This window comes from Dromaius novaehollandiae, chromosome 18, assembly GCF_036370855.1.
Source record: "Dromaius novaehollandiae isolate bDroNov1 chromosome 18, bDroNov1.hap1, whole genome shotgun sequence".
Lineage (NCBI taxonomy): Eukaryota > Metazoa > Chordata > Aves > Casuariiformes > Dromaiidae > Dromaius > Dromaius novaehollandiae.
The window spans coordinates 16,478,980-16,499,932 of NC_088115.1; the positions used below are offsets into that span (position 1 = coordinate 16,478,980).

Here is a 20,953-nt window from a genome sequence, read left to right on the forward strand (position 1 = left end):
CGCCGGGAAACACCCGAGCAGCAGCGAGGGCCGGCGGGCTCCCCCCCCCCGGGAGGGGGCTGAGCGGTGAGGCGGAGGCCCGGGCATCCCGTGGGAACGGACCCGTAGAGCCGTGCTCCGGGCCGGAGAGCCGCGCTCCCCGGAGGGCAGGCACAGGGAACGGCTCCCGCGGGAAAGCGCCTGCGCCCCGGGCAGCGGCGGTGCCCCCGGCCGCCCCCCCCGTGCCAGGGCCTCCCCCGGGGATCGCCCCGGAGCGGGGGCACGGCGAAGGCGCCGGCCCCGGCAGCTATTTCGGTGCTCTCCCGTGGGCTGCCAGGAAGCGCGGCGCGGCCTGCCCAGGCGCCCGCCGGAGCTATGCGAGGAATGTCCAGGCGCGCGGGTGGCCCCCCGCCAGGCCCGGCCGAGGCACAGCCCCACGGCAAGGCGCCCGGGCCGCCACACCCCCGTGGCACCGCGCCGCGGAGCTGCTCCGGCGGGGAGGCACCGGCCCCGCAGCCGGCCCGGGGAGGGACGGGCGCATCCCGGCTCGCGGGGACCGGCTGCACCTCGGTCCCTGCCCTCCCCGGGCCCCGGAGGTGGAGGACGCAGCAGCAGCGCCGCGGTGCACACAAGTGCGTGGGGTCCCCGGAGGATGGGGGTTCACCTGGGGCGGAGGGCAGCCCCCCGGGAAGGGCACAGCGGGATCCGGGGGGCTGAGCAGCGCCAGGACCCCCTCGGCGGGGAGAGAGGGCTCACGGCACCCGGGGAGGCCGCTCTGTGGGAGGGAGGCACCATCCCCGCCCGGTGCCCGGACAGACCCCGCGGCCCGCGCTCCCCCCGGGAACTGCCCCGGCTTCGCGGCTTCCCAGAACGGGCCCCAGCGCGTCCTCGCCTCCGCGCAGGGGCCTCTTCCCTCTTGCTTCAGGCCGCGGCTCAGTGCTGCAATCCGCTGCTGACTCGGAGAGTCCGGGAAGCTCTGCGAGTGCCACCAGTTTCTTGGAATACACCCAACCTCGCGGCAGCTGTGACGCGCCGGCCAGCGGGCAAATCCCTGCCGAAGCTTTCACAAACCTCTCGCCTTCCCCAGAAAAGCCGAGCGGACTTGGCCCCGCGTTACGTAAGCGGCTGAGCGAGTGTGTCACGGACAGCCAGTTCCCCTCCGCCTCACTTCTGCTCCCGCAGCGGGGCCGAGCTCGCCGGCGCGGTGATTTCCTGGACGGGAAGGCTCGCGCCGGGGGATCAGACCCGCGCGGGGGGGATCAGACCCGCGGCTCCCCTCCGTGCCGGGGTCCCGCAGCGCGAGCTCTCCCTCCTGCGCCCGGCAGGCACCAGCAGCACCTCGCTGAGCTCCCGAGCACCGACGACCCCGATCCCAGCACAGCCGGGACAGGCAAACCAGGCTCCAGCCCTGCCCTGGGCTTTTTAAGGCGACCCAGCAGCCAGCTGCTGCCCCGGGGCCGTCCGTGGCTGCTCCCCCAGGTGTGGGGGCTTTGGGGTGTGGAGGATTTTGGCTCTCGTTTGCCGGCTCTGCTGCAGCCCTTGTTTGTGCTCTGCCCCGGGCTGGCAGCCCCGTCACCATCACCGCACCCGCGCTGCACTCGCCTGCGTCCTCGTCCCCACAGCCCAGCGCCCCGGGAACGGCCCCTTCGCCGCACTCCCCCACTGCTGGGGCTGCGTCCTTGTCCCCGCAGCCTCCCCGCAGCCCAGCGCCCCGGGAACGAGCCGGAGCCGTGCGGGAGGTGCACGGCCCTCGTGGCCGCCCGGGCCTGGGAACCGGCCCCAGACGGCCCTCGCTCTTAGTCAATGCGCTTCCTGCGGCGAGCGCGGGGGCTGATCGTGGGGGTACGCGATGTCAGGAAGTTGCGCTGGGCATTATTGCTTCTGCTGACAAGATCCAGGAGGAGAAAGGAGAACTGGCCTCCTGGCACCGCTCACCTCTGCCGACGCGCTGCGGACCGCAACCGCAGGCTGAGAACTGGCAGAACTCACTGCAGCTGTAAGCTCAGCCCGTCCCCCGGCGCCTGCACGGCGAGACGTTGGCCATGCGGAGCCAGGCGACGCCAACGCAGCCGCGTGAGACCCGCTGTCAAGGGGGACGAGCCGCTGTCCCACGGTCCTGGGGTCCCGGGGACCCCCCCCGCCAGCCCGGCCCGCGCGGCAGCCTCCGGCCACGTGGGCCGCCCGTGGACGCTTCCCGCAGCGGCCGGTTCCTGGCACCAGAAGGAAGTGTCCGCCGGGCCGGCGAACCCCAACCCCGCGGGTCAGGGGTGGCGGGAAGCGAGGGCTGCGGTAGATACCAGCACCGGCAGACCCGAAAACAGGAAACAACTGCAGCCTGCGATTGTTCCAGCGCGGCCGCCCCGGCGGGCAGTGGGGAGGGCCCCGGCGGGCACCGCGGCCCCGTGCAGGCGCCCCGGCCCCGTGCAGGCACCCCGGCCCCGTGCAGGCGCCCCGGCCCCGTGCAGGCGCCCCGGCCCCGTGCAGGCACCCCGGCCCCGTGCAGGCGCCCCGGCCCCGGCGAGGCCCGTGGAGCTGCGGGGAGTGGGCGGCTGAGCGCAACCTGTGCCTGCCTCCGCCCCGGCGTGCAGCGGACGCCCCGGCCCCTTGCCGGAGGGGACTGTCCCCGCCGGAGCCCCCTGCCCCATGGGGCCGCCCGCCCGGGCCGGGCGCCCGCCAGCCCCTCTCCTCTCCTCGCGCCCCGGTGCCGGGCGGTTCAGGAGCCGCCGGGGAAGCAGCAGCGCCGGGAGCACCGGCCGGGACGCGGAGCCCCCCGGGGCGAGCCCCCGGCCCCCGGCCCCCCCTCGGCGCGCTTCCTCCCGCGCCGCACGCAGCTCCGCAGCGCAGGACGTTCCCACGTCCACCGCGGCGCTTCCCAGTAGGATGCAGGAAAGGGCCGTGCGGCAGCCGGGGAGTTACTGTAAACGGCACCACCTGCTCCTTACGTGGCAATTCCTCCGCGGGGGCCGGGGCCGCGGCGACGGTTGGGAACAGGGATCGGAGACATCTGCTCCCCGGCGCACGCGGTGCCGGGAAGCGCCTGCTCGGCCCCGTGGCACGGCCGCGGGCGCCCGGCTGCCGGCGAGAGCGAGCCGGTACCAGCACCGCCGGGGCTGCCCCGCGCCCCCCCCGCCCCCCGGCTCGGCCCCCCGTGTGCACGGGGACCCCGCGCGCCGGGGCCGGGTGTCTCCGGGGATGCAGCGAGCGGGGAGGCCCGTGCGCGTCTCCATAGGAACCGCTGTGTTGCTCCGTCCCGGCGGGACCCGCGCGAGCTGGCGCGGGCAGCCGGCAGCTGCGGATTCCTCACTCCTTCCATCAGCCCAGGCTCGCGCGGCCCAGGCGCTTCCAGGAGGTCACCGCCCCCCGCCCGGCATCCTGGAGCCGGCCTGAAACCGGAGAGGCGGCGGGAGAGGCCGGCAGGAGGGCCGGCACCGCGGCAGCGGGGAAACGCGGATGCTTTTCCCGGCTCAGCCAGGCCGGCGAAACGGCCGCTCCGGCCTTTGCACAAGCCCCGGTGCTGCAACCCCCCGCGCTGCCCGTGCACCCCTGCAGCCTGCACAGCCCGAGCACCCCACGCCCTGGCCACCCATGTGCCCCACACACCCCATGCACCCCACGCGCCCCACGCGTCCCGGCCGCCCCACGCGCCCCACACATCCCGGATGCCCGCGGCAGCCCTGCGGCGCGGGGAGCGGAGCATCCCGGCAGCGCGGCCAGGGCACGGCGGCCGCTGCCCCCCGCCCGCCCCGGGCCGAGCGCTCGCAGCTGCTCGCAGAGGCAGATGTTTGGAATGGAAAAAACCCTCCTGCTCCGTCTCCACAGCAACCGAGGAAGTTTTCATCCCAGCAGCAGCCGCTGGAGCCTGAGGAGAGTCTTGACATTTCGGATGGAGGTTTCAAACAAAGCCGCGTTGCTGTGGCAATGGGAGCCGCAGGCTCCCCGTCACCGGCCCGGCCCGGCCGACCAGGCCGAGGACGAGGAGCAGCAGCGCAGTGCCGCAGAGCCGTGCCGCCCGCACCGTGCACCGCCCGCACGTCCCTCCTCGGCCCCCGCGCGAGGGGCTGCGGCACGGGGAGACGGGCCCGTCCCGGCCAGCCGCCTTGGCCCCGCGTGTCCCGCTCGTGCTCTGGCTCCCCGGCCCCGGGCGCGTGCCTCCCACCCGCGCACCCAGGGAGCCTCCGGCCCCGGCGGCCGCGGTCACTGCCGGGCCCCGGCACAGGCGCGCGGGCAGCCCGGCGCGGGAGGTCCTGCCAGCGCTCCGGCAGCGGGCTGCCGGCTGCCTCGGCGTGCTCGGCCGGCTCGGCGCAGCGTCCTCGGACGACCCTGGCAGAGCAGCGCCGTGGGCAGGTGCCAAACCCCAGCCGGGAGCGTCCCCGGGCCCTCGCGCCAGCCCTGGCCTCTTCCCCGGCGCGGGGGCAGGCTCCGGCGATGCCGCACGCGCGGCCGGGTCGGGGCTCCCGCCGCCGGCGCTGACGGACGTGGGACCTCGCTCCCGGTGCCGCCCTGCCCCCCCGGCCGGAGGGGACCGACGAGCAGCCAAAGCTGCGCCCGGCGCGGCTCAGCTCAGCCCAGCCGCCCCGGCTTGGGAGACAGCCAGGCTGCAGCTCCCCGGCACCGGGGAGGAGGGGAGGCAGCAGGCTGGGTGGCTGCAGGTGCAAAGCCTCCGCGCCCCGGGCAGGCGGCGGTGCCGGCCCCGGCACGGAGCAGCGTGGGCAGCAGCATCCCTGCGCTGCCGCCGGGGCGAGGGCAGAGCGCGGCGGGCACAGCTGGAGCAGATGTTCCCTGGAAGGACCCGAGGGCCCCGTCTCAGCCCTGCGCGAGTGGGAATGGGAGCACTTTACTGTAATTCCAGCAATTACATTGTTCATCCTTGGCAGCCGACACCAGTTGGTGTCCAGCGCCGTGGGATCGCGATAAGCCACCTGGCACAGCGGCCTGGCAGGGCGCCCGGCTCCGGGCAGCCGGCCAAGGCCGGGCAATAAAGGGCTGGGCGGCGAGGTAGGAGGAACGGTAAGGCCCGCCCGGGAGTTCCTGCCGCCGCCCCGGTGCAGGTGCCGGCACCGAGCGGCCCGGAGCTCCCCGCGGAGCCCGTCCCAGGATCAGGGCTCTCCCGCTGCTCCGTGCCATCCCGGGAGCGGGGCTCTCCCGCTGCCCTGGGACCCGGCGGCCCCTCCGCGCCCCGCGGTAGGGAAGAGGCTGCCCGCGGGGTCTCCATGCCGGGCAGCCCGGGCACCGGCGCCCAGCCCAGCCGCCGTCCCCCAGCCTCCGCCTGCCCGCGCCCCTCGGCGGGGTGGTCTGCGGGGGAGCGGGGGGCAGCCGGCACCGCGGGACGGCAGCGCGAGCCCTGCTGAGTCATCACTCCGCTGTTCTCGTTTTTCCATGGTGCTGTTGTGCTGTTTGCTGGAAGCCAGCTAAGAACCATGACTAATCTGTTCTCAAAACAAGCACAAAGAGAGCAGCAAGGTTTGTGCAAGCCCCGCGGGGAAGGAGGGGCTGAATCACAGCCCGGGCTGGAGGAAGGCCAGCAGCTGGGAGCAGCTGGGGATGCCCGGCGGCGGAGCAGCGCCCCGCGGCAGCACCTGCACGGCTGCCCGCCGGCGGCACGGCCGGGTCCCCGCGGCACGGCAGTCCCGCGGCCGCCCCGCGCCACCGCAGCCGGCAGAGCCGCGGCCGGGGTGGTGCCGGCACTCGGACCATCACAAATGCAACGTTCGGGGTCCGCGCTCTCCCTCCGCCTGCCCGGGAAGCCCGGGGAGGAAAGCTGCGAGGGTTTTTGCTCTGGCTGGAATCGGGCATCCATTGATTTGCTGTTATTAAAACCAGAGCTGCTGTCGGGAACTCCGCAGCCTGGCTGCCCTCGCGCACGCTTCCTGGAAAGGGCCGTCCCGCGCGTCCTCCCCGGCGGGGAAGGGTCCCCCAAGGCACCTGGCCTGGGCGCGCGCCAGCGCGGGGGCTCTGGGCGGGAGCCGGGCGCAGGGAGCCCGGGCGGCACGTGCAGCCCAGGCGGGACCAGCACGCGGGGGCCGATGCTCTGCCCGGCTCCCAGGCGGGACCAGCACGCGGGGGCCGATGCTCTGCCCGGCTCCCAGGCGGGACCAGCACGCGGGGGCTGATGCTCTGCCCGGCTCCCACGCCTGCTCTGCCCGGCAGCCTGCACCCGCCGTCCGAGCGCCGGCAGCGAGGCCCCTCACCCGACCCAGCCCTTGAGCTCGGCTGGGGTCACCCAGCACCCGCGGGCACGCTGCCGCAGCCGGGCACCCCGGGGCAATGCCAGCCCCCTCGCCCCGGGTCTGCTTCTGGCGGTAAGCGGGGCGCAGCTGCGCTCGCTGCCCCTTCCTCTGCTCCGCTGCAGAGGGTTTACTGGAGACGGCGAAGTCACTGCTTCCAGCTTGGCGGGTGAATCACCACGTTGCAGGAATTCTGCCCAGGGGCTTTTCTGTAAGAGCGGTGGAATTTCGAAACGGCCGGAGAGAAGTCAGGCTGCTCGTGCCCTGCCCGGGTGCACGCGGAGCCGCGGCGGGAGCGCGTCCCTCCGCCTTGCACAACCGCCGTGCCGGAGCTTTCTGCTCCCAGGCCCAGGCGCCGGCACGCAGGGAGCCCCCGAGGTCCCCCGTGCGGGGATGCGAGGCGGGGACGCCCCTGCCCACGTGGGGAGGGGGCCCGGGGGCAGCCGCAGTCGGCCGGGGCCACGGTGAGCCCGGCGTCCTGGCGTGGGGCAGGTGCCCCCGTGCAGCAGAGCCCAGCTCTGCCCTCGCCCGGCTCATCCCGCGGTCCCAGCGCCCTGGGGAGCCCCGGTGCCGCCCGGCACCGTCCCACTCCGGCATCGTCCCCCGGGGCTGGCGCTGGCCCCACGCGGCGGAGGGGAGCAGCCCCCGCGATGTGCCCCCCAGGCAGGGACAGGGCTGGGGTTTCTGTTTGCCCCCCGCTGCAGCAGCGTGGTTTCAGAGCAAGAGCAGAGGGGTTTATTGATAAGGGGGGGAGCATGTTCGGAGCAGGAACTGAAACGTCACCTCTGGGCCGGCGGCTCTTCCTCTAGCGGGGCAGGCGACCAGCCCTCTGCAGAACCGGTGCATTTCTCCTGCGCCTTCCCGTAACCACCGAGCGCAGCCCAGGCGCCTGTGCCGGCCGGGCCACGGCTCCCGGCAGCCGGCCGGTGGGGAAGGAGCCAGCGGCAGATGGATGCATCCCCCAGGCGCATCGATGCGTGCCCCCGCCCCGGCCCGACGTCCCGGCGCTGGCTGCCGGGGCTGCAGGATCCCGTGCAAGCGCTGCCGAGCCCGGAGCTGCAGAGCGCCCTTCCGCGCCTCGCCGGGCTGGGACGCGGGCGGGAGCCAGGGCCGGCGCCAGGCAGGGACCCGGCGAGCAGGGATGCGCCGGGGCAGGAGGCGGCTCGCAGCATCCCCGCGCCCGGCCCGGCAGCCGCCCGGCACGGGGGCTCTCCTCGGTCTGTGCCGGGAAAGGGAGGCCCCGGTCGCAGCCGGCCGGCTCAGACGCACCCCAGCCGCGGCCCTGCGTGAGTGAAAGTGAGCCCCAGCCCGGGCTGCGGCTGCGGCAGCTGCACCACGCGGCGAGCACAGCGCGTGGCCCCGCGGCTGCTCCGGCTCCCCGAGCAAAACAAACCGCAGGCGAAGGGAGCAAACAGCCGCAGCTGCCCTCGGCCCCCGGCAGCCCCGCGCGCGAGAGCCGAGCGCATCGCTGCGGGAAACCAGAGATAACAGGTCCCGCTTCCTGGCGCCTCCTTTCCTGGACAAAGGGCTGCGGAGAGCAAAACACGAGCCGAAAGCCGACTTCCGAGAAGGCCCTTTTCGATGCAAATTGCTCCAGCAAAGCCTGCCTGCGGCTCGGCCCCGGGTGCCCCAGGCCTGCCCGTGGCTCCGGCGCTCCGGCCGGGCACGGCAGCACCAGCGGGACCCCGGCAGGGCGCGACGCGGACGGAGTCCCGTCCGGCAGGGAAAGGACCGTCCGTGCAGCCCTGCGCCGCGCGGATGCCCGAGGCAGCCGGGGCCTGGGCTCCCACCGCCCGGCGGATGAGCGGGGCGGAGAGCATGGGGCAGGGGGTCCCTCGCAGAGGGGACGAGCCCCGGGGCTGGGGACGGCTGCGGGGACGAGAGCCGGCGGGAGGGCGCCCTGCCCCAGCTGCAGGCGTTGCAGCTGCTCGGCCACGCTCTCCGTGCAGCCGGCTGCAGCAGCAGCTTGGGTGCAGAGGGGCCACGTGCAGGCGCCTGTGACCACGGCACTGCTTCCCGGCAGCGGCCAGCTGCCGCTGTCATGGGCCACCAGCCGCAGCTGAGCTGCTGCTTCCCGGAGGGCTGGGTCATTTGCCTGCCCTGCTTTGCATGCCCGACGCGGGCAGAGGGCCCTGGGGGCAGGGGGACACAGCGCGGCACGGCACGGCACGCACGGGAAGGGTGCGGGGGCCCACGGCTCTCCCTGCTGCAGCACCGTCGCCGGCACCGGCACCGGCACAGGCACAGGCATGGCCAGGCTGCCCACGGGGCACAGCAGCCTCCCGCCGCGCCGGGGCTGCCCCGGCCGTGCTGCACCGCGCCGCCTCTCCGGGGCCTGGGGGAGGGAGGTGGGAGGCCAGGGTGGATCAGGGCGCGACAGGCTTGGCCAGGCTGTGGGAGCTGCTTTATTTTGCTTTACACTTTCTGCCATTCCTGGAAACACACGGCTGCCCCCGCCCCTCTCCCTTTCCAGGATGCTCCGCGCCGTGGGGGCTGCGGCTGCTAAACCCAACATCGGGGAGCAGCTCCTCCAGCCGCCCCAAGACTGCAGACAGCATCAACGCCACGTCCGCCCTCCGTGCCGCAGAGCAGCCCCAGCCCACAGGCTGCGGTCCCAGTGCACGGCGGCACGGCAGCTCCATCCCAGAGCCGACCCGCCGTGCACTGCAATTCCCAGCACACAGCAGCTCCGTCCCAGAGCTGACCCGCCGTGCACTGCAATTCCCAGCACGCAGCAGCTCCGTCCCAGAGCCGACCCGCCGTGCGCTGCAATTCCCAGCACACAGCAGCTCCATCCCAGAGCCGACCCGCCATGCACTGCAATTCCCAGCACACAGCAGCTCCATCCCAGAGCCGACCCGCCATGCACTGCAATTCCCAGCACGCAGCAGCTCCGTCCCAGAGCCGACCCGCCGTGCGCTGCAATTCCCAGCACACAGCAGCTCCGTCCCAGAGCCGACCCGCCGTGCACTGCAATTCCCAGCACACAGCAGCTCCATCCCAGAGCCGACCCGCCATGCACTGCAATTCCCAGCACGCAGCAGCTCCATCCCAGAGCCGACCCGCCGTGCACTGCAATTCCCAGCACACAGCAGCTCCATCCCAGAGCCGACCCGCCATGCACTGCAATTCCCAGCACACAGCAGCTCCATCCCAGAGCCGACCCGCCGTGCACTGCAATTCCCAGCACACAGCAGCTCCGTCCCAGCGCCGACCCGCCGTGCACTGCAATTCCCAGCACACAGCAGCTCCATCCCAGAGCCGACCCGCCGTGCACTGCAATTCCCAGGCGCAGCGGCCCAGCAGCTCCGCCCCAGCACCGAGCGGCCCACGGGCTGCAAGCCCCGTGCATTAGCACCAGGTTGATTTATAGAAATCCAATGGCTGGGGCTGCCAGCACCTCCTGCCAAACCTCATTAACGGCTGGCCTGGGAGCAAGGCAAACAGCTCATGCAGCAACAAGGAAATCCTTGTTTAAGCATTTCTGGCCATGCACGGCCCTTCCCCTCACACCCAGGGGAGGAGGAGGAGGTGCAGGCCACGAGCCCCGGGCTGGCACCACCGTGACAGCCACAGCGAACAAATGCAAGGGGACACAGCTGGGCTGGCACAGGGAGGGAGCCCCGGGATAGGCTGCGAGCCAGGCGGGAGCAGAGGACCGCGGGGACAGAGCAGCCGGCCCCCAGGCTGCGGCACCAGGGTCTTCCCCCCTTGCACCACCGTGGCTGCGCTAGTGACCACTGGGGACACAGGGACACCAGGAACGGGTGATGGATGGGCTGGCTGAGACGGGCAGCGCTGCTCGGCCAAGGGCTTTGGGCACCACAGAGGCTCTGGAGCCCCACTGTGCCATGGGGCAGCGCTCTGCCAGAGCCAGGCATGCCGGCCTGCCCTGTGGGGAGCAGATGGAAAGGCGATTTGTGCGGGGCTGGAGGGCAGGAGCCCTGCCTGCTCCTGTGCAGCCCTGCCTGCTCCTGTGCAGCCCTATCCGCTCCTCATGCAGCCCTGCCTGCTCCTGCACAGCCCTGCCTGCTCCTGTGCAGCCCTATCCGCTCCTCATGCAGCCCTGCCTGCTCCTGCACAGCCCTGCCTGCTCCTGTGCAGCCCTATCCGCTCCCTGTGCAGCCCTGCCTGCTCCCATGCAGCCCTGCCTGCTCCCGCACAGCCCTGCCTGCTCCGCGTGCCCTCGCCTCCCGCCCATGGCCGGATTCCCACGCAGGAATTCCCCGGCTGCGGGAGCCGCGAGCCCCGGCAGCGCAGGGGCCATGGGAGCCGGGTGCCCCGCGCCGGGACGGGCCATGGGCACCGCCAGCCCCCGGCACCAGCGAGCCCGGCGCAGCCTCCGCGCCCTGCATCCGTCTGCCCCCGCGTGTGGCTCCGGATCTACTTCATCATCTGGAGAAAAGCATTTACTGCCAATAAACGGGCTAATTAATTCTCCTCAAAGACCTCTCAATTATTCATCTCGGGCCACAGAGAAAACAGTTGCAGCACTTAGCTCAGCCCCGGCTCGGCCGGCGCGGCAGCCAGCGCGGGGCCGGGGCTGGCGGCAGGCAGGGCTCGGCCGGCCGGACCCCACGGCTCCCGGCGGACACCCGCTCCCGCGGCTCGGCCGCCGCCGGCTCTGCCCGGCCTTCGCGCCTCGCCGCAGCCAACGCCACGGCGTTTGCCTCCTTCCTCCCGGCCCGCCTGCGGGGCCTCCTCGCTCCTCTTCCTCCCCGAGCCGCATGGCTCAGCCTCCCCGGCCTCCCCGCGAGCCGGGTCATGCCAGCGCCCGCTGCTCTCGCCGGGATCCCGCAGCGGTGGCAGGGCCGGCTGAGGCCCCGGCTCGGACCCGCAGCATGCACGGCTCAGGGTGCCGCAGCCACCGGCTCGGGGTGCCGCAGCCACCGGTGCGGGGTGCCACAGCCACCGGCTCCCGCCGCCTCCCGGCCCAGCGCATCGTCCCGCTCGGCCGGGGACGTCCCGCCGGGCACCGTGCAGCCCGGGCCGGCTGGCGTCCCGCTCCCGGGCTCTCCGCCCGCTCCCTGGGCGTCGGGATAGCGTCCGGCACTCCGGCGGGGCGCAGCCCTGCCACCTCAGCCGCAGCTACGCCCGGGCACGGGAACCCCTTTCCCCACGGGCCGCGGACTCCCGGACCGGACCGGGACCCCGCGTGCAGTGACCCCGTCCCGTGACGCAGCCACGCGTCCACCGCCGGCGTGCTCCATCCCTGCCGGACCGCTGCCGGGCACCCGCCGCGCACGGGCAGTCCCGGAGTCGGGGTCCGCGAGATCCCCCGTGCACAGCGGGTCCCCGTGCCCACGGCACGGCCACTGCCATGGGATGCCGGGCACCCTGGGCACGGCCACCGCCCCGGGGACACAGGGCACCGTCACCGCCGTGCCGGCAGCTGGCACAGGGCCCCCGCGGCGGCGGCTCCTCCTCGCCCGGGGAGCGCAGTGCTGCACCGTGCCGCACGTGCCGGCTGCAGGGCGCCGGCCCCCGCGGGCTGCGCAGCTCCCACCTGCGCCCCGGCGCCCGGCGGGGAAGGGTTAAGCGCGCACAGCTGGCCCCCACCCCCCCACGGCGGCCAAGGGGCGGGCCTGTCGGGAAGCAGGGATTTCTGCAGTGGTTTTACTGGAAAAGTTGTTGCCGGCGGAGGGAGGGGTCACCAGAGCAGCCCCGGCAGCGGCAGGTTGGGGTGGGCGCCCGAGGCGGGACCGCCGCGCTGCCGCCCGGGGCCGCGGCCCCTCGAGGCGGGGCACCACGCAGCAATGCAGCACCGCGCCGCCCGGCACGCGCCCCTTCCCGCGGGCCAGCCGGGGGGACGGGGCCTGCGGCTGCAGCGCTGCCCGGGCCTCTGGCCGCGATCCCAGCTGCCCCGCTGCCTGCGGGAACGGCGGGTCCAAGGCGAAGCGCGGAGGGCCGCTGGCAGCCCGCTCCCGGTCCCCCCACCGCCCCGTGCAGCCCCGGCACGGCACCCGGCACGGCGGTGCGGCCAGGGGCTCCGCGGCGTCCCGGCAGCGACCGGCGCGTTTGCTGCGGGCCGATGCACCGCCGGACCTGCGCGTGCGGAGCTGCTGGCACACACCCCCACGGGCCGGGCGACCCGGCGGCACAGCGCGGGCGGCACCCCGGCACCCTGCCCGGCTGGCGCAGGGGACACCTCCCGTGCACGCGGCGATGGGCACGGCCGGGCAGCACCGTCCCTCGGCCGCCGGGATTCGCGGGGCCGGCGGGGCAGCTGCACAGCCCCCGGTACAGCCCCCGGCACGCGGCAGGGCTGGCCGTGCCCCGGGCGGCCCGAGCCAGGAGCCCGGCACGTCCCGGAGCTTCCAGGCTTCGCTCCACGGTTCCCGACAGAGTAGGAAATCGCTTGGCTCCACGGCTCCTACCGCGCCGGGATGATGGATGTTTGCTCGGCCCCAGCCCGGGCCAAGTGGGGTCCTCCGGGCTGGCCCCAGCCCGCGGGACGAGCCCCCCCCCCGCCCCCTCCCCCCCCCCGAGCAAACAGCAAGGCCACGGGGCCAAGGCAGCCGGGCGAAAACACCCCCGAGCCAAGCGCGTGACGAGCACGTCGGAGTCACTGCCCAGCACCGCGGCCGGCCACAGCCCCATGGCCCCCCACGGCCAGGCCCACGGCCCCCACACAGCTGGTCCGCGCTCCAGCAGAGCCCCTTACGCTGCCCCAGCGACGACGGTGCAGACCCCCAGCACAGCCAGGACCCCCGGTGCAGCCAGGACCCCAGCACAGCCAGACCTCCAGCACAGCCAGGCCCCCCAATGCAGACAGACCCCCCCAACGCAGCCAGGCTCCCCCCAGCACAGCCAGGCCCCCCAATGCAGCCAGGCCCCCCAATGCAGCCAGACCCCCCCAGTGCAGCCAGGACCTCCAGTGCAGGCAGACCCCCAGCGCAGCCAGGCCCCCCCAGCACAGCCAGGACCTCCAGTGCAGGCAGACCCCCAGCGCAGCCAGGCCCCCCCCAGCGCAGCCAGGCCCCCCCAGCATTACCCCCAGCCTCGCTGCACCCAGGCTCACTGCTGGCCCCACTTCAAGCCCCTTCGCTGCACGAGTGCCCGGCGGGAGCAGCCCCGCACCTCGTCCAGCCCTTCCCCGTACGGAGCCTTTACAGGGAAGAGAGGAGCAAGCGGGGACCCCCCGGCTTTGCAGCAGGGTCGCCACGAGCCCCCCGAGAGCCCCGGTCCCCATCAGCTCTGTGGGGAGCGGGCCAGCAGCAGCGGCTCCCGATGCTCCAGAGGCCGAGCTGCTCCCCAGCCCCCTGCCTGCACCCCGGCCACGCGTCCCCCCTGGCCACGCTTCCCCCATGTCCCCGGCCACGCGTCCCCCATGGCCCCGGGCAGCCGGCTCAGCCCCTCTCCCGGCACTGCCTCCGGCCCCAGCACCGGCAGGAGCGGAGCCCCGGGCGGCCGAGGCCGTGCCCCGGCGGAGGCGGCGATGCCCGGGCGCGAGGCGCCGCGGCTGGAGGGGGCCGGAGGCAGGGGGGTCCGGCCCAGCTCCGGGAATCGCCCCGCGCCGCTGCCAGCTCCTGCGCCGGGGAGGGCCGGAGGGAAACCCGATCTCCCCAGCGGGACGCGGCTCCGCTCCGCGCGCCCGGGCTGAGCCGCTAATTTTAGCCGCGGGAGCCGGGCACCTCGGCGGCACCGTCTCGGCCGGCGGCACCGTCTCGGCCGGCGGCGACGGGGCCCCGAGCGCGGTAGCACGTGCAGCACCGCCGGGCACCGGCACCCCGGACCGGCCCGACGCCACCGCCGGGACGTCGCGGCCGTGGGGTGCTCGGGCCAAGCGGCCCCTCCGCGGGGTGCGCGGGAGCCGGCCCCGGTGCGGGACAGGATGGGACGGGACGGGGCAGCACCAGCCCCTCACCTGCCCCATGCCCGCCGGTGCCCGGCGCTGTCTGGCCGAGGGAGCCACCAGGGAGGCAGCGCGGGCGCCGGGGCGGGAGGAGAGGAGAGGAGAGGAGAGGAGAGGAGAGGAGAGGAGAGGAGAGGAGAGGAGAGGAGAGGAGAGGAGAGGAGAGGAGAGGAGAGGAGAGCGCGGGGAGCCAGCAGCGCGGCCGGCCACGCTCCCAGGTCCAGGGCCAGTAACGGGAAGCGTCTGCTCTCAGTGACGGTAAATCAGATCGGGGAGATTAGAGGCCTTTTTGCCTAATCATGAGCAGCTTGAAGTTGGAGGACAAGTTCCTGGAACAAAGAGGAAATGGAGGCAGTAAATAAAGAAAAACTGTTAACATGTGGCCCCACGTGTGAGAAACATCTCTGGGAAGGGCTGCGGCGCTGGCAGAGGGGCTGCAGCGGCAGGCGGACGGGAGCCCTGTGACGGCACGGCCCCACGGCAGCGCCTGCCACAAGCAGGACCCTGCCGGCGTCTCCCAGCCACGGACGGGCACCGGGGCCGGGCAGAGCTGCCGCCGGGGACGGGGGCTGCGCCGTGGGGCAGGTTGCCGGTGGCCGCGTGCAGTGGGGGGGAGAAGGGCGGCAGCACGACGGGGGCCACGTGGCCGGCGGCTGGACCAGGCCGGCGGGAGCCCGCATGCACGGGCACCGCGGCGGGATGGCGCGTGGGGAGGAGAGGCGTCCCGCGGACCAGGGCCAGCAACCGGGGCGGGCCAGGGGGTCCCGCGGCCCAGCCACCCCTCCGCGCCACGCCGGGTCCAGCTCGGATGCGCCGCCTCCCGCCGCGGGCGTTTGCCGGCCTGCGAGGGGCAGGTGCCGAGGCCTCGCGCCGGGAGAAAGTGCTGGGAGCGGCGGGCTGCCCGGAGCTGCCCCCAGCGCTGCTGCGGCGCTTTCCCGCGGCGCCCCGGCTCTGCCGTCAGCCGTTCCCAGGGCCGGCGGCAGCCAGCAGCGGGAGCAGGTTCCCAGCAGCGAGGGTCGGCCCCGCTTTCCGTCAGCAGCGGGAGCAGCGGGCGGGAGCCGTCGCCACGCGCACGATGCTGCACGTGCAGGCGTCACGCTCGCGGCCCGGCGCCCCGGGACGGGGGTCTGGAGAGGCCCCTGCGGTGCCGGGCACCCGGTTCCCAGCCAGCAGCTCGCGGGGGCGGCTGGGGGCCGCGGGGGGCTGTCGCTGCAGGTCCTGCGCCCCCCGGGCACACGCGCCCCCACCCCCGGGCGCCTGGCCGAGGCACCCAGGGCTGCTGGGGGGACCCGGGGCGCCCGCAGCCCCACAGCCACGCGCGGGGCCTCCCGCCGAGCAGGGGCAGGGCCGGGGGGTGGGCAGGGGGCGGTGGCAGGGAGGGGGGAGCCGCGCAGGGCAGCACGGCTGGGGGCTCCCGGGGGGGAGCCGGGTGGGGGGCACGCGGGGACGCACCGACGGGAGATCCCGGGGAGGGGGCACCGCGGGGGGAGCCGGGCGGGGGCTCTCGGGGGGGGGAGCACCGCGGGCGCGCACGGCCGGGGAAGGCGCGGGGCCGGCGGCGGCGGCGGCAGGCGGAGCCCGGCGGCGGACTACGCGCCCCGGGAGGCCTTGCGGCGGGCGGGGCGGCGGGGGCCCGGCGGCGGCGGCGGCGATGCTGGCGGCCCGCGGCGCGGGGGCTGCGCTGCGCGGTGCGCGGCCCGGAGCGGGGCCGGGGCCGGGGCGGGGGCTGCGGCGCGGCGCCGAGCGGCACCCGGCGGGCGCGGGCGCTGCCGGCGGGCGGCGGGGCCCCCCCGGCGGCCCTGCGCGCCCCGGCCCGGTGCCGGTGCCGGTGCCGGTGCGCGTGCTGGACCTGCGCAGCGACACGGTGACGCGGCCGAGCGCCGGGATGCGGCGGGCCATGGCCCGCGCCGCCGTGGGGGACGACGACTACGGCGAGGACCCCACGGTCAACGGTGAGCGCGGCGGGAGCCCCCCGCGGCCCCTCGCTTGCCCCGCCGCCGCCACGCTCCCCCGGGGGGGCGACCGGGCCGACCCGGCCCCGCGGGGGCGGCCGGCGCTCCGGGCGAGGGCGGCGGGCACAGAGCGGCCCGAGCAGCCTGCTCCGCGGTGGGGAGGGGGCAGGCGTGCGGGACCCGGGGCGCGGGCGGGCTGCGGGCCACGGCGCAGATCCCTGCTGCCCCCCGCCATCCCTCGGCCCCCCCAGGGCCGGCCGAGTCCCTCCCAGCCGGGCGGCATCCCCTGCGCCGTTCTTCCCCGCAGAGCTGCAGCGTCTGGCCGCAAGGGTCGTGGGGATGGAGGACGCTCTGTTTGTGCCGACAGCCACGATGGCGAACCTCATCGCGGGTGAGTGCCGGGGCTCGGCGCGGCCCTGCCCGGCTCCCCTGCCCCAGCGACCCAGGAGCAGCGAGCCGCACGCTGCGCGGGTCAGTTTACACCCCGGCCCGGGGGGTACCGGGGGCAGGGGAAGCCCCTCGCTGCCCGCCCCTCTCCAGGATGCGGAGTAGAAGCCCCACTTCTGCTCAGAAAGCTGCAGGTTTGTCATGCCCAAATGGCTGCAGGGGAAAGCTGTTAGAAACAGGCAGCTCAGCCCTCTCTTTTCGGACCCGGGTGCATTTCCTCGCCCCTTCCTGGGCGCCGTCTTTAGCAGTGCAGCACAACATGCAGACCCGGGAGCTGGTCTCCTGCTTCATGCTGCTGCTGAGCAAGTGCCTCCCGTTGGATGGGAGGGAGCCCCGCGCTCAGCCTCGGGCAGAACTGCTCCGCCGACCTTTACCCGGGTCACCTTTGTGCCCTCCGCAGTGAGCAAGGGTCCGCGCTGCACGGGAAGGTGGGCTCGGCGCCAGCCCTGGCCACGTGCAGGCACGAGGCAGGGAGGAGACGGTGCCCTCCCCATCGCCGCGCTCTGCCCGTTACCTCGCCTAGCTGCAGCCGCCGTTGGCGGGCCGCGGCGAAACGGAGACGTGGTCCAGCTCGGACCAGCTCCAGGGGACGGAGCGGACGTCCCTGCGTCACGCAGGAGCCAGCCCTGCCCTGGAGAGGGACCGCAGCGGAGGAAGGATGTGGCACATGTCAAGTGCTCAGCCTTCGCGCAGCGGAGCCCTGCGAGCTGCTGGCGCTCACGCAGCACGTTGGTGGCACCGCGGCCGAGTCCCCGCCTGCTCCCCCCGCACGGCCCCGCTGCACGCTGGCAGTGCTGCCCCACGCGCCCCAGCCTCACTGCTCCTCCCCTGTCCCAGTGATGTGCCACTGCCAGCGCCGAGGGGCCCAGCTGCTGCTGGGGAGGGAGGCCCACCTGCACGTCTACGAGCACGGCGCGGTCGCTCAGGTAGGCGCCGGGTGCTGCCTGGCTCGCCGGTCTCTGGCCGGTGCCGCGGACCTCCTCCTTGGGGGCAGCAAGGCGGGGGGTGCCCACCCCGCAGCCCGGGCCCGAGGGAGGAGAAGGCGGCGCCGGGCTGCCCCGCGCTGCCCCAGGCCCCGAGCCCCTGGGGCAGGCGTGGGCTGCGCAGGTCCGGCTGGAGGGACAGGACTGCAGCGTGCTGCTGCCCTCCTCTGGCTGCGGGGACGGGGCGGGGGGGAGCTCCCTCCCTGGTGCACGAGGGATCACCTGGATCCCCGCAGAACACCGAGCCACAGCCTGGGGCAGAAGCGGGGTCTGATCATGCTCAGAACAGGGGAAGAGCGGGGGTACGAGGGGGAGAGGGGCTGGGCCCCCCATGCACTGCCGTCGTCCCTCATCCGCTCTGCTCCCTGCGCTGCCCTGGGCGCAGGTCGCTGGGGTCCATTTCCAGGCACTGCCAGACCTGCCGGACGGCACCTTCGACCTGGGCCAGCTGGAGCTGACCATCCGCGAGGCCCACGGCAGCCGCTACCACCCCCGGCCCGAGCTCATCTGCCTGGAGAACACGCACAGCTCCGCAGGGGGCCGGGCGCTGCCCCTCCCCTACCTCCAGCAGGTAGGACCCGCGTGCCGGCGGCTCTTGGCCGGCCCTGCCCCGGCGCAGGCAGGCCGGCTCTGCGGGACGGCGCAGCAGGACGCACGAGCCCTTGCCGAGCAGCTCGGAGCGCAGCTGGCACCGGCGCTGGCAGCTCCTGCAGGCTCTGTCCGTCCGGCCGTCCCCAGCAGCCCCTCTGCCCCCTCCCAGGTCCGCCTGCTTGCTGACCGCTACGGGCTGCGGGTGCACATGGACGGAGCACGACTCATGAACGCGGCGGTGGCCCAGGGCGTGGAGCCAGCACAGATCACCCAGCACTGTGACTCCGTGTCCCTGTGCTTCTCCAAGGTGTACTGACACGGGGCAGCCTGGACACAGCGCAAGCTGGGGGGCTGCCCTTGCTCAGGGGCATGGTGCACGGGGGTGCGCGCCCAGCTCGCCAGCCGAGACCGGGCGGAGTCCCTGGGGGGGCTGCAGGCAGCCCCCCGAGGCAGCTCAGGATCACCTCTTCTTGGCTCCGCAGGGCCTGGGCGCCCCGGCTGGAGCGGTGCTTGCCGGACGCAGGGATTTCGTGGCCGAGGCCTGGCGCGTGCGGAAGCTGCTGGGAGGGGGGATGCGACAGGCAGGCGTGCTGGCAGCGGCTGCCCGCGTCGGGCTGGAGCACGCGGAGACAACGCTGCGCAGGGACCACGACAACGCCCGCCGCTTCGCGCAAGGTATCTCAGGGCCCCTCGGTGCCCTGGGACGTGCGGGTGCCTCCTGCAGAACTCCACGAAGCAGGTCTCCACGCGCTGCCGCAGGGCTGGGCCCTGCCCTGCCTGTTAGGCGGACGCCCAGGGAGCAGGACTGCTTCATGCCCCGAGCAGCTCTGCTCTGCGGTAGGCCCAGCCCTCTCCCTTCTCCCAGCCCTGGGCTGGGCTCACACCACACCTTCCAGTGCGGTCCTGCCCCAGAGGGCTGATGTGGATCTTGACTGCTGGGGGATAACAGCACGTTGCCTCAGCTGTAGTGCTGATCTCCAGCCAGATGAGAATCCACCTGGGGTTCCTGCCTGGCTGGATGACCTCCAGGGGCAATGCAGTGCCTTTCCCCGCATGGTGCCGACAATAACCCTGGTGCTGCTCAGCAGAGAAGGGCAAACGGCCTCTCTGGTAGCCCAGGAGCTGGGGCACTGCCTGGGCAACACTGCAGCCTCCTGTGCTGGGAATTCTGGTGCCAGACTCCCAGCCTGACGGCCCGTGCCTCCCCCAGGCATCCAGGAGCTGAACTCGCCCCTCTGCTCCGTCAACCTCACAGCTGTGGAGACGAACATCGTGCTGGTGGGAGTGAAGGGGGACTGGCCATCTCCCGCAGAGCTGTGCGAGCGCATGCAGGCAGTCAGCGAGGAGGAGGTGGCCGAGACGGGCCATGCTGTCAGCGTGCTGCTCTTCCCCTGGTCAGCACGCTCTCTGCGTGCAGTCTGGCACTGGAACATCTCCGCCCGTGACACTGAGCTCGCAAAGAACAAGCTGGACTTTGTGGCCAGGAAGTGCCAGGAGAAGCTGGCCCTAGGGCTGGGCACTGGTCCCTGGAGCACAGGGGGGGACTGAGCTGAGATGCGGGAACACGCGTCTTCCTGGCCCCAGCCCCGCAGCTGACCCTGCTCGGCCGCTGCAGGCAAGTTTGCAGGCTGGGGCGAATGTCCCGTCCCATCCCCATCCTCCTGGCAGGCAGCAGCAGAGGGGCGGGGACCAGCCAGAACACGCTCCAGGCGTGTCCCTGACAGGCTGCAGCACAGTAACCGCTCCCGCCCGCAGCCCTGCAAACCAGCGCGAGAGTCCAACCCTGCCAAGAGCACAGCTCACCCTGCCAGATGGGAGCTCTGCATCTCTGTGGGAGGGAGCCGATTGCAGATGTGCCTTGAGGGACAGAGGGGCGTCCACATCTCGCCACCAGACCACTCCAAGGCAGCTTCCCTACCTCACTACTCAGCCCAGCAAACACATGATCAGAGCATCCTCTAGCCGTTAGCCCACACAGCTCTGTGCTGTTCCTGTAACCCAGTCGCTGGAGACGCTGCCCAAAAGCAGGGCCACCACTCCCAAGGCCACACACTTCTCAAACACACGTGCCCTGGACGTGTCTATACAAGCTGCAGCAGGAAGAAAGATCCTGACGATGCTCAGGGCCCAGCTGGGCAGCTTGCTCACAGCCATGCAGTGTGGGGCAGCACATACCACAAAGCCAGAGAGAAAACAGTCCAAATCAGGGGCCTTTGGGTTGTGCTACGCAAAAATGGCAGGGCAGGAAGTGGTCTCTGCAGCCCAGCGCTCTCAGCTCAGCTCTTGCTGTTGTAATGAGACACTTGAGATCTAAATAAAGTTGTGGCAGTGCTGCGGCTGTGCAGGACGTTGTCTCCAGGGGTGCCTCTCCCCTGACTATGCAGCAGGGACACCATCACAGCCCAGTAGTCCGTTAAGGGACAGGCGTTCCTGAGGACATACAAGTGCCTCACAGCCACAGGACCAGGGCCGCTGCAGAGCAGCACCGAAACCGACCTCTGACGGGGACTCTCACAGGTGCCTGAGCCCAGCCTGGCCACAGCCAGGCCTCTCCAGAGGGGCCCAGCTGCCCCCAAAGCCTGTTCCCTCAGCCACACAGCTTTGCCCGGCCCCGGTCCAGGCCAGCGTTCCAGCTGGCCGACCAGCCTTCCCGCAGCTCCTGAACACTCTCCCCTCACCCCTCATCCCAGCGGCCTGTTACCCCAGTCCAGCACAGTCCCTCTCCAGCAGCCTCAGGCCGCCTCTCCGGGCTTCCACACCTGCAACGGCCGAGCCTGTCACTTCTGGGCCAGAGACTCCCTGTACTGCGCCTGCGCGCACAGAGCTGGGCCCTCCTCGGAGCACGGCGTGCTCGCTGCTGCCAGCCCCAAGGAGCCCAGCTGCAGGGCACCAGAGCTCCAAGGTGAGAGAGAGGATTATTTA

At 73.4% G+C, this 20,953-nt stretch overlaps 1 protein-coding gene across 1 annotated transcript; it reads left to right on the forward strand.

Moving 5' to 3' along the window:
- The first annotated feature begins 15,679 nt into the window (after positions 1-15,679).
- Positions 15,680-20,378, forward strand: LOC112991615 (uncharacterized). Its single transcript, XM_064522895.1, has 7 exons — positions 15,680-16,010; positions 16,318-16,401; positions 17,295-17,383; positions 17,826-18,011; positions 18,201-18,338; positions 18,514-18,706; positions 19,242-20,378. Exons 1-7 carry the CDS (start codon positions 15,710-15,712, stop codon positions 19,577-19,579), a joined length of 1,329 nt encoding a protein of 442 aa, XP_064378965.1. The 5' UTR covers positions 15,680-15,709; the 3' UTR covers positions 19,580-20,378.
- Positions 20,379-20,953: the final 575 nt, after the last annotated feature.

Coding starts and splice junctions, on each gene's coding strand:
- LOC112991615 (XM_064522895.1), top strand. CDS start 15,710: ATGCTGGCGGCCCGCGGCGCGGGGGCTGCGCTGCGCGGTGCGCGGCCC. Junction 17,384..17,825: donor AGCACGGCGCGGTCGCTCAG/GTAGGCGCCGGG, acceptor CCCTGGGCGCAG/GTCGCTGGGGTCCATTTCCA. Junction 18,707..19,241: donor CGCCCGCCGCTTCGCGCAAG/GTATCTCAGGGC, acceptor TGCCTCCCCCAG/GCATCCAGGAGCTGAACTCG.